Consider the following 13179-nt stretch of genomic DNA (forward strand, 5'->3'; position numbering starts at 1 on the left):
TACTTTCCTGAAAAGAAAATTCTGGGGATCCAAACTGAGCCTTAAGAGCAACTCAGAGCAGGAATTATATAGAAAATAAAATAGGACAATTGATGGGATGAACAAAAGACGCAGAGTTTGAACTATTATGAACAGAAATATACAAGGGGCTGGTCAGACATGCCCAAAACCACCATCAAATTGGTTATCTATGATGATTCTTTTTTTTTAACACACACACACTCACACCCCCACATACCCACTATCTATGATGATTCGAAGATATATCTGTTCAGCACTGAATTTGGGGAGGTACCTTTTTGGGAATTGCTTCCAGTAAATAAAAAAATAAAATAAACAAATAAATAAAAAGATCTGCACCCACGAATCCCCATCTAATGATATAAATAACTTTAAAACCTTCTAGAAGTTATCCAGATGGACTAGACCACTCTACCCTCCCCAATGGTGTAATTGTGCATGTGTCTGAGACTATTCCTACAATGCAGAATTCTTTATGACTGAGCATAAAATCAAATGGAGATACATGAAGAAATTTCTTTTTAAAAAAACATTTCACAGGTTAAAAAAGCAAATATCCATAATAATAGGCTTCCAATTTCCTAGTACAAAAATCAATATCATCATCATTGTTGCCTTCTTCAGAGATTTAAAGTCATGTTACAAGTCGTATTCCTAACTAAGTCCCTATCCTCGATAAGTGCAAGTCTCCATGATGATTCTTTTTTTTTAACACACACACACTCACACCCCCACATACCCACTATCTATGATGATTCGAAGACATATCTGTTCTGTCAGCACTGAATTTGGGGAGGTACCTTTTTGGGAATTGCTTCCAGTAAATAAAAAAATAAAATAAATAAATAAATAAAAAGATCTGCACCCACGAATCCCCATCTAATGATATAAATAACTTTAAAACCTTCTAGAAGTTATCCAGATGGACTAGACCACTCTACCCTCCCCAAATGGTGTAATTGTGCATGTTGTCTGAGACTATTCCTACAATGCAGAATTCTTTATGACTGAGCATAAAATCAAATGGAGATACATGAAGAAATTTCTTTTTAAAAAAACATTTCACTGGTTAAAAAAGCAAATATCCATAATAATAGGCTTCCAATTTCCTAGTACAAAAATCAATATCATCATCATTGTTGCCTTCTTCAGAGATTTAAAGTCATGTTACAAGTCGTATTCCTAACTAAGTCCCTATCCTCGATAAGTGCAAGTCTCCATATCCCTTCTCAGTTCTGAGTTCTCAACAATTCGATCCAAGCCCTTATAGCTTTTCCTTTCATCCTCTTCTCAGGCTCTCCAACTCTGGTCGTCATGATAAGCTTTTTCCTTTTTTTCCTGAACGGTTATTTGGGGTTCAGCTTTACAAATCTATTCCTATTTGAGGCCTGATTCTCAGTAATTGAACAATATACCAGAGCCCTCTCACCACCTCAATCCAGCCTTTTCGGGTATTCCTTTCTTTTTCTTCTTTTTTTTAAGGCAAGGGGAGGAGATTTTAGGTCTTCCTTTCTCTCATCCTCATTTTCATAGGCCTTCAATCCTGGTAAAAGTTCACCTCCCTGTCATAACCATCTAGTCTTCATTGCACATGTTTGAACATCTCAGTCTGTGCTCCTTTTTTTTGGTGTGTGTGTGTGTGGCGGGGGGGATCCTATAAATATTTTCCTCAAGTTTCATAAGCATGCAGAACAAACAGCACTTTTTTAGAGTTAACAAGATTTCTTTTTCTTTTCTTTTTTTGAAAGATAGTTAACAAGATTTCATTCATTGGAACAAAAGAAAAGAAAGAAAGAAACATCAAGACAAAGGGAGAAATTCCCCAGTACAAACAGAGAATGTACAAATGCAATAATCCTCTGCATAAGACATCAAATGTTGTACAACATGCCCAAAAAATTAGAATATTCCTCCTTTTGATCATCTTTGAGGCCCATCCTGGAGGTGACATTCCATAAATTTCCACACAATCTCAAGTCCTTCACCAAGGATCCTTTTGAAAAGGCAAACTAAAGAGTCATCTATATATTCATCCCACTCAAAGCACTGAATGGGTCCCTCCCATACCAACCCGGCTGTCCCCAGCACAGCCATTAAGAAGGGATTGGACGGGCATGCTAAATGGGGCACAGCAGTTCTTCCATACCAACTTAGCTACCCAACATTGCCATCGGCATGACAATTAGTATAAAGCTTTGGGAATTTTTGGGCAAGGGCTTCCTCCCCAACCCACATCCTCCCCAAAAACTTGATCTTGTCGCCCGATTTCACCATGAGTTCCATACCTTCCCTAAGGATTCCACCCATGTTCTTGTGAGGGCCATCCATCTTAACAATGTTTTTCCAAATGCCAATGATCTCTTTTTCCCTGCTTCTGCCTTAGGCACCCACCGCTGATTGTCCTCCCCATATTTAAAAGCAACTAACCTTCTCCATAACATGTCTTGCTAGATCTCAAAGCACCACCACCTCTTTACAAGGAGGCTCCAATTTTTTTCTTTTATTCTTCCCACTCATAGGCCTTCTCTTGTAGCTTTTCTGAATTTCCTCACAATTAATCAAATGAAATTATCAAGCTTCTTAGCGACGAAAGACCGAATACTAAAGGGGGGCATGTACCACATGGGAAGATTGGCAAGTGCACTCACAATACGAATGATACGCCCAACAAAAAACAGACATCTTTTAATTTCAAAGAGACTGGCGTTTTCACCATCCTCTCTCTGTAGTCAGATCCCAAATGGACTTGGCATTCACTTTTTGCCTAATGGCACACCAAGGCACACTATCATAAAATAAAAAATATAAATAAATAAATAAATCTTTCTACAGCTAGGCACTTTGCAAGGTCTCAATCATTTGATCCCTACATAACATCCCAACAATCTCACTTTGCATAGAGTAATTCTCAAACCTGAAACTGCCCCAAAAACAAAGAAGATTAATTTTCAGATTTTCAATTAGAGAAGAGGCGTAAGCAATGTGTCATCAGCATTTTTTTTCCTTTTTGGATGAATGGCAAGACTTTATTAAGAAAAGAAACTAAAAGTAAAATACAAGCCAACCTGCAAACCCTATTCACAGAAGAAACAAAAACAAACAGCAAGCACACGAAGTACAAATGCCCTCTCAGGGGTTTCTCTTATCTGCAATCATCAGTTGCAATCCATAGACTACATTTTTCGCTATCTTGTATGCTGCCGCATTACCATCTCTGGAGACCTAGGAGAAAGACACTTTCTTCTGATTCTCATGGCATATTTCATGCACCTTGTTGATGAGATCCCCTCCACAAACAAGACCCCTTATCCACCCAAGATGATGTGTTTCTAGAGTTCCCCTCCACTATGACCAGGAACAAACCATAGTCTTTGGCCATCTTAATACTTTGGAAGAGGGCTGCAGCTTCTGCATGGTTGGAATCCTTTATCCTGATCGAACCTGAAAACTCAATGAGCACACTTACTCTTGCATCTCAAACAATCCCTTCGGTATACCAGGGAACTACCATCAAAGTTTTACCTTATAGGTACCTTCCAGAGGAGCCTTCTGTGTGGCCATCTAATTGGATCTTTTGTAGCTGTTGCACACTACTTCCTCCCAGTCTAATCAGAATAATGGCAAAGAACTCTAGAACTTGTGAAGTAGCCCATCAAAGTGCCATTAAGCAGGATTGAGCATGGAGCAGAGATAAATTCCCTTTATCAACTTCCTCCACCTATCCTTGAAGCCCATTATTTTAAGAAGAACAAGATGAAATTCCTCCACACGGTCGTAGGCCTTCTCCAAATGTACTTTTCGGAGAATACCCAGTCCGCATGCTTCCTCCCTAAAGATGAATACACTCTCAACGAGGATCCTGTCCAAAATTTATCGGCCACACCGAAGGCACCTTGATATGGAGAAATGTTAAAACAGAAGCTACCGACGAGCGGTTTTGCTATAGGCACTCCCTACAAAGCTAATGGAAAGAAAAGCTTTGGCCTCCATCACTCCTTTCTTTTGGGAAGAGCAATAGAAGTTGTGCTCATACTCTTACACGACCTTATCCTTCTCATCGAATTCATAAACACATCAAAGATTACTATTTTTTAAATCTCCCAGTCACAACAAACCTAAAAGAAAGCCATAAACAGTGCCCTGTCCTTCCCAAGAGCCATAACCAGTCATCATCCTAATGTGCATCCTCACTTCATCCACACACCTCTAACTCATCCTCACTGATCTCTCCATTCGTTTGAGTAAAAGAGGCCAAGATATAGTTGCGCGAAGCATGGAAGAAGCAGCAAGCAATTCAAGTGCAGGATAGGGGAGGCGTCTATTTCAAATGTTTTCAGGTGTAAACTGACAGGAAGCGGGAGCACACCTGCTTAGAAGAACCATGCAACACCACAACAACAAAGCACAAAGATTCAAGGAATCTCCTGGCAATCACTACAACTATTCCTCCTAAACTTGTATTCCAAATATTGTATCAGTCCTACTATTTTTAACCCTCTTGACTCTAAGAGTCTCCAACCATACCTATAATTTAGCTTTTGGCTCCCTCTTTAATCTTGTCAACCAGTAGCATGTCATCCACAATAATAAAAGAAATAGGAACATCATCCTGAACAGTAGCAGCTAATTCATCTATAATAATAAGTGCAAATGGGTAAGGGCTAGATGCCGACCCTTATGAAATCTCATTGCTACTACTAAGGTTGTCAATGTGCCAGGCCCAATCCAAGCAAAATCAAAATTTTGAATAGACCCGTCCCATAGGCACTGTCTGAATAGTTCAAAATCCAAGCCAAAGCTGGCCCCATGCCCGGCCCATTAATAGCACCTGCTAGTACCAACTCATCTACTGTACCACAAGCCATTCTCACAATAGCCAGGTGACCTATTATTTTACAACAACAACAAACGTACATATCCATGAGGTAATAAGAACTAGAATGTATTGTTTAAGTTATGACCCCACTCCTAATACATCAACCAGATCCAACAAACTCTCCATATTTGGCCTTTGACATGTTAAAGACAAACAAATTTATCTCTGTGAATCCATGAATTAAACAGTTCCACAAATCCCAACCCGAGAGATTCATTGAACAATTTAAATTGAATCCAATACTTAGGCCATTACTCACTGGAACCCTGACTATTATATTCCCCAAATCTTCTGCCAAGTGAGTTTTCTTTTTTTTTTAAGAGATAACTGAGATTTTATTAGAAAGCCTGCAGAAATGCAGGAAAGAAAACAGACAAGACTAAGAGAAAAACAAAGAAAAAATATTAGCAGACCTTGCTGCTTTAACATATTTTGCCCATTCTGAGACAGCCTTTTTCACACATAAAATGACCTCTTCGACTGAGGTTTCCTTGTTGTGAAAACAGCGACCATTCCAGGCTTTCCGCACCAACCACAAGATTCCCATAGCTAGGAGCCTCCAAATAGCTTTCCAAGCTCCATTCTCCGCCCCTTCATGACAGGCCCAGAGAATTTGGTCAACCGATCTCGGCATCACCCATGATTTGTGAAAAAGACGCAGAAAATATTCCCAAGCCTTTTTAGCGAAAGGGCAATGAATAAAAAGGTGATCGATTGACTCTGCATCTCCCATGCACATTAGGCATATGTTTGGAAGAATAAGGGACCTCCTTTGAAGGTTATATATTGTGAGCACTCACTTTCTCCCCACTAGCCATACAAACGCCGCGATCCTAGGAGGAGCCCCGTATGACCAAAACCAGAGTGGAAAGGAGGAAGGAGCAGTTGGTTTAGATATCAAACCATAAAATGATCAAACCAAAAAGGTCCCAGATCAATGAACCTTCCAAACCATGGAATCATCTTCAATGGGTTGCGTCATTACTAAATTTAAGTGATCAAGAAGGCGAAGAAAATCATCCAGCTCATCATCCGTTATATTCCTTCTACAAGGCCGGGACCAAACAGTAGAGCCACTGATCAATTCATAGCATTGGTCATAGTGTTTTAAATAGATATGCTATGTAGCATGTAGCTTACGCTATGTAGGGTGGCTTAGCCTTAATGCTATGTAGCTCATGAAAATAGCTTGAGTCGCGTGTAGCCTACGCTACATGATAATTTGCCTACACTGCATAATAATTTGCATAAGCTACAAATTACATAGAGTATGTTACGCGCTACGTAGCTCACATTACAAGTTATTTTTCATTACAACATTAAAATCATTTAATGTTTTCAATTTGTTACATTTTTTTTATTTTCACTAAACTTTAATTAATCTTTTCAATGCATTTAGTAAAATAATATAAGTAACAATATTAAATAAGTAATCCTAAAAAATTATATTAAATCAGCTTCATTGCTCTCTCTTTACCTTTATACTTAATTATTGCTCTTTCCTATTACTATAGGTTGCATTTGATTGCACCAAATATCATGAAATTTCATTATTAATCATCCTAATTTGGTGTAAAATATCATGAAATTGGTACAACCAAGCACAACCTTATTAAAAAGATATAAGTAGCGTGAGCTTATGCTACACGCTATGTAGCTTACGCCTCATGCTTTGGAGGGGTGAACGGGCAATGATAGCCAGACTTGGAAAAAGATCTTGCAAAGATCTATCGCCACACCAAATGTCCACCCAGAAGCGAATACAACTTCCTTTCCCAAGAGAAAAAGAAACAATGATCTGAAACAAGTGCTCATTACAGACAATCGCCTTCCAAATGTAAGAAGCCCGATAGAGAGAGGATGATTTGATGGGCCAATCACCCAGCTGGGTACCATATTTGGACACTAGGGAGTTCACTTCCCTCCATAACTTCCTCATTTCCAATCCAAATCTCCATTGTCACTTTTTCTTTTCTTTTCTTTTTTTTTAAAGACACGGGGTGTCCCCACCTCTTTTTTGAAGTGAGACTAATCACTGCGAATACACACAATCACCCACAACCACGTGTATCGGGTAAAGTCAATGAGGGGAATCAAACCCTCACCTATAGGGAGCAAACCTACGATCCCCCCCCTTCTTCTTTGGCAATAGGCTTGCAAACTCCGGTCTAGTTAAGAAGGTTGAACTTCTTTTTGTTCTCAGCTCCTTTCGACAAAAAATCTCTTCGAAGCTTATCAAGTCTTTCCATAACCGACTTGGGGCATTTGAAAAGAGATGAAATATATAGGCATATTGGTAAAAGCCGCCTTAATGAGAGTTAACCGACCCCTCAAAGAAAGGCAGTGACGTCACCAAGATGAAAGCTTTCTTTCAATTCTTTCAATCGCATTGTCCCAAAGGTGGCAAACCAAGGTAAGAAAAGGGGAAATTTTTGTTTTTGCACCTGAAAACATTCGATAGATGTTGAAGCTCCTCTCGATCCACATGAACCCAACATTTCACATTTAGCTATATTAACGTTGAGCCCCGAGACCGCTTCAAAACAAAGAACTATTTTGTAAAGGTTATCAATTGCCTCAACATTTACATCGCATAAGAAAATCTTAACGTCTGCGTATTGGAGATGACTAACTTGAGCGCTCGTAGCTGCAACCAGTGTTTTAAATATCGACGATATCAGCCGATATATCCCACGATATATCTTTTATCCCACCTATGCGATACGAAATGCACAAGTAGTGTTGATATATCCCACATATTCGATCTGGTGAGCATTTTTAAATTTTTATCCATGTTTTTGCTGTAAATCATGTTAAAATAGTGTCAAATGGTTACAAATCTATAATTCTTTATGTTTGCCATGAAAAATCAATGGAAATTTGATTTCGAGATTTGGGGGAGATGGGTTAAGTTGCGGAAAATTAAGAAAAATCTAAATTTCTCAATTTCTCGCAAATCAATTGCAATCTTTATATCCAAACATAAAATTAAACATGTATATAACCTCATCTAGTAATTCTTCTTTTGTTTTTGAATGTATTGCTTGGGTTTCTATACATGGCTTCTTGTATTTATAAATTATATGAATAGACTTTGAATATACTTGCATAAGTTCAGTTGGAAAGCGCATATTAGGACCCTATACAAAGGAAACCCCTATTATGTGCACCCTTTTTTGTAATATTTTGATTTCTAAGTGTGTATTGATGTCTTTTTCAATTATCCCTGAAGTTTCATTGAAAAATTCAACCAATTTCCCGATGTTCCCATGTTTCACAACATCAACGATAAATTGCGCAATATAACCGATATATCCCATGCAATAACCGATATGTATCCATATCCCAAGGGTGCGATACATTACGTGGTAACGATATTTAAAACACTGGCTGCAACCTTGAAATCGTTGATAAGACCGTTTTCTTCAGCTTTATGGAGCATCATGTTACACACTTCCCCAATAACAACAAAAGGATAAGAGGAGGAGGATCACCTTGACAACTTCTGCGAGAAGCTCTAAAGAAACTAAAGGGGGTCCCATGGATTAAAATAGAAACGATTGCAGATCGAATGCATAATTGGATCCACTCCCTCCACTTTGGACTACATCCAAGTCTCTTAAGCATATAATCTAGAAATTTCCAATCAACATGATCATACACCTTCTTTATATCAAGTTTACATACCAATCCACGCTTCCCTTCACAACGCCTAGAATCAATAACTTTCGTGAGCTATAAGGGTTGTATCTAGAATTTGCCTTTCTATAATGAACACTCCTTGATCTTAAGAAATGACTTTAGATAGAACTTTTTTAAATCTAAGAGCAAGAACCTTAGCCGATAATTTGTATGAGCTTCTAATTATACTTATGGGACGAAAGTCTTTCAAAAGATCACACCTTCTATTTTAGGAATAACGGTTATAAAGGTTGCACCCAAATTGATACGGACATCAGTGGTGCACTCTTTAGAGTGTACCAGAGGAGGAGGCGTCGCCGACAAAGTACTGGAGCGAAAGAGTTGATGTGGACGGACGCCAGATCCATCGGACCCATTTTCTGACACACTACGCGTGCAGGAGCAGCATGACCGCACCCTGACCGCGGGCCCATGGGGCGGATTTCACACCTTATCGTGCGGGTGTTTTAGTTTTAGACATTTTTTTTGTTCTTTTCCTTATTTTCAGGTGCTTTAGTGCACATTTTTTTCCCGTGGCTTATATATACACTGTAAGAAACCCTATTTTATTATTGAATAAATGAAAATTTATATGCTTTCTTCCTCTTTTATCAAAGAGATTGGGGTTTCAGGATTGGCCCTTGGGTATTGAGGACTTCACCCCGATTTCAGATTTTCCGTCTTTCTAAAAATTCGAGGTGCAAGAATAAGAATCAAGCCGTCTTCTTTTCTTTGATGTCCTAGAATTCGTACTTTCTTTCATCTCAAACCCATATCTTCTTCATCTCTTTCGTTCATCTCTGAATATTCCCTTTTGTTTTAAACGGAAACGAGGAATAACTAGTCAGGAGAATTAGATCCAAACTTGACTATGGATTAGCTTATGTTAGATCTAGGATATCCTCATATGCCTAAGTCCTCCATTTTTTACTGTTTACGTGATTTTATGTTAAGGGGCATGATCCTAACTAGAGGTGGGCATTTCCAACCCGATCCGGCAGATCCGACCAGATCCGACCCAATTAGACCCGTTCCGAATATAACCGACGGTCTAGATCAGGCCTGATCAAGTCTGGATTTCCAGATCCGTCCGTTTTTCGGGTCAGATCCGGATAGACGTCGATCCGGACAGATTCGGACCGAAAACCCGAACCGAGTGGAACTGCACCGAATCGAACAGACCCGACCCGAGCGGGTACTATAAAAGAGATTTTTATTTTTTTACCCTCCCTAACCCTAATCTTTTACCCTCTCGCTCGGCCTCTCCCCTCTTTTACCCTACCCAAACGACCGCTTCTGAGTCTTGCCCGACGCGGCAACGCCCATTCTGCCCGACGCCAATCTCCTCTCCAAATTTTCATCTTCTTCAACACCCATTCTGCCCGACGCCAGTCTCCTCGCCAAGCTCAGGTACGTTCAAGGAGGTCACCGCTTGATGAACTGCCCGTATCTCACCTGGATGACCCCTTTACCCTCTCAATCAATCCCCTGCCCCTTTGTGGAGCTCATGGCCTATGCTGCAATAAAGTACCATCGCTTGACAGAGTCGATTTCATTAGGCGAGATATATCTGTATTATTCTCGTTGAGGATATGTTGGGATTGGCAGAAACAGAACCCCTACCAGATTTATTGATTGAAATACAATACAGAAGCTACCCAACAGCTTGTGGAATAAGCTTATTCTACAACATGGTGAGTGATATTGGGCCCGCATCCAAACCGTCCATAAGTTGCATCCCTTCAAGTTCACCCCATATCCTAAGAATCAGCCCAATCCAACACACAGGTGGGTCATATGCCACTTGGAATATTTGGGATGTGGTGGCCCACCATTAAAGCCCTCCCGATTGTATGTGGGGCCTATCAAGTTTTGCATATGCCTTCCAATCCATTTAGAAGATCCACTAGCTGGATGGACACCCCAAAATTGAGGCCATTCCAAAACTCAAGAGGGGGCACCATGTGATTTTGGAGTTTTAGTCATGATTTTACATGGTGTGGCCCACCTGAGTTTTGGACACAAGTGCACAACCGAACCGAACCTGGCCAAATCCGATTCGACTCGGTTTTCCTAACCGAGTCGGACTCGGATTGGTTAAGCCCAGTATGAGTTAGGATTGGATCGAGTTAGATGACCCTGACTCGGTCCCAGATCGGACCGAGTTCAGGTCAAATTATTCAAAACTCAGACCAAGTCGAGTTGGACCCAATCTAAGTCGACTTGGTCCGATGCCCAATTCTAATCCTGACGGAATGATTTCATTACTGTGTTGAGATTTGCTTAATCCCCTTCATCGAAAACAGTTAATTGATTAATTTTATTATTTGAATCTCTTCAACCTGATTATACATGCATTTAAGGTTGGGCCATCACATATCTTTGCATCAAACTACCATGGGCTAATACTTCTAGAGGTTTCTCTTGATATAGTATAATGCAATAAAACACCCAATCTCGAGTTGGACATTAAGGCCAGCAATAGGTTGGGCCTGGGCTAAGCAAAATCAAATTTTCAAATAGGTTCGGCGGGATATGCCCAGACTGACAAGCTTAAGATCCAAGTATAAGCCAACCCAAGCCCGCCCATTGCCAGGCCAAGTGGATATGGCTCCATGATTTCCCAATATGCATTCTTTTCAGTTTTCACTTTCACGGGACGCAGACCAAAAATAGCACCATCAAAGGATCCTAACCATCTAATTGTTGGCCACTGACCAGCTAACAGAAGATTGAAAACATAAATGGTCCACGAGAGACAAGCAAAAGGTCAGCTGAGGAAAAGAAACATCTAGGATACAGATAGCACAGTTTCCAAGGCATGGACCATCTACAGTGACCCAATTGATAAAGATGGGCGGTCCAAATGGACGTGCATGCGACCAGAGGCATCTTATATCATGTATTAACTGCACCTAACTCGAACATTCTCAGATAATTAAATTTTAAAAAATAAATAAATATGAGAAAAAATTAACTTCCATTCTTACATCTCCATTCAATATCAGTCTTATTCAATAAATGAGAAATAAAATCACTATTATGATGTGCATGCTTTGTGAGGTTCCACAAACCTCCCTCCAAAACATCTCCACCATACATCTGCCATATATGTATGGTCATCAAGGCCATTTAACATGTGTAAGGCAATCGGGACCGCTGATAACAATTATTTTTAAAGAACAAAAAAGAGAAAATAGGAGGAAAAATTTAACTTCTATTTTTACATCTTCATTCAATACCAGTCTTATTCGATAAACGGGAAATAAAATCACTACTACGGTGCATGCTCCATGCAGTAAATGAACATCCATCCAAAACATCTCCACCATGCACATGCCACAAACATATGATGATCAAGACCAGTTGCCATGTGTAAGGCGATCAGGACCGCTGAGTGAGTTATTTACCCATACACAAGGATCACGTCCAAAGATAAAGACAATCAGACAGTGGCAGACACCCAATCCGCCACTGTAGATTGATGGTTAGAAATGTGACCAAAAAAAGCAACAGCCTGCATTTGTCAGGAAAATCTCACATCAATTGGCAAGTTTCATTTTCCAATCGCCGTGATTTTGTACTGCAGCCCATCCACGTTACGTTTCAGCATATCAACGGTCCTGATCACGGCAGGGATGGGCACTCCACACCGCCTCGATGCTGCGCCCATCATAGCAGCTCTTACCGAGAGATACCGTAACCAGATTACAACAGAAAAAATCATGAAAATCTTGAGAAATCCTAAATCGACTGAAATGAATCGACCTTGGTGTCAATGGCCTTGAAGACGACGCCATAGGTGCCCTCGCCGAGGACCTCGCGCTTGAGATAACGGTCAGCGACTCGCTTCGAGAACGTCGGATCGGAACCGGGATTTTGTCCCGACATTGTCGCTGCGGTTGCAGAAGATCTCTTCTTCTTGATGGTTTTGATGGTGATTGGTGTAGAAGAAATCCGGTCTGGGCATCTTCGAGAAGGTTTTTATCGGAGAAACCCTAGAAATTGGGGTTTGGTTTTCTTCATTGTTAGCGGGAGGGGTGATTACGAGGGAGGGCAGAGGAGTGGGAGGGAGTTGCAGATGGTGTGAGAGGAAAAGGCGGGCCAGCGTATTCTGTGTGAGGAAAGAGGAGAAAGATTAGGGTAGTTTTGGTATTTGGGGAAAATATAGCGTGGAGTGGCAGCATTTGGAACTCGTGCGAGTGGATTGCTGCAGGTCACGCGTGTGAGACATCTGACCCGTTCATCACTCGAGCCACACTACGTACTTTGCTTGGCCCATGACCGCTGACGTGGATTAGGTGGTGTAGCCAGCACCACCCCCAGCGGTGGTGTGTTGTGTGTTACGTTGTGGGGCCCAACGTGTTGTCTCCAGGCCGTTCATCCGTTTTTCCCGCTCATTTTAAGGGAGCAGATTGACTGTGATGCCGGAGCTGTGTGGGGCCCATAGAGATGTTCGTGACAAATCCACTCCGTCCATCTGCTTTGAAAGACCATAATAGGGCAGGATTTTAAAAATCGAGTTGATTCAAAACTCATGTGGGCCATACGCACGAAACAGTAGGTACTGAACACCTGGTAGTGACAGAAGTTTTGTATAA

The 13179-nt window shown here is 40.6% G+C and overlaps 1 protein-coding gene across 1 annotated transcript in view; it reads right to left on the minus strand.

Moving 5' to 3' along the window:
* The window catches only part of LOC131226066 (cyclin-dependent kinase D-1-like), a 30236-nt gene extending 17618 nt beyond the window's left edge, over positions 1-12618 (minus strand). Inside the window, exon 1 of the mRNA XM_058221734.1 lies at positions 12347-12618. Coding sequence (XP_058077717.1) covers positions 12347-12469 — 123 coding nt within the window. The 5' untranslated portion in view covers positions 12470-12618. The remainder of the gene's footprint in view (positions 1-12346) is intronic.
* Between the last annotated feature and the right edge of the window lie 561 nt (positions 12619-13179).

This window comes from Magnolia sinica, chromosome 14, assembly GCF_029962835.1.
Source record: "Magnolia sinica isolate HGM2019 chromosome 14, MsV1, whole genome shotgun sequence".
Lineage (NCBI taxonomy): Eukaryota > Viridiplantae > Streptophyta > Magnoliopsida > Magnoliales > Magnoliaceae > Magnolia > Magnolia sinica.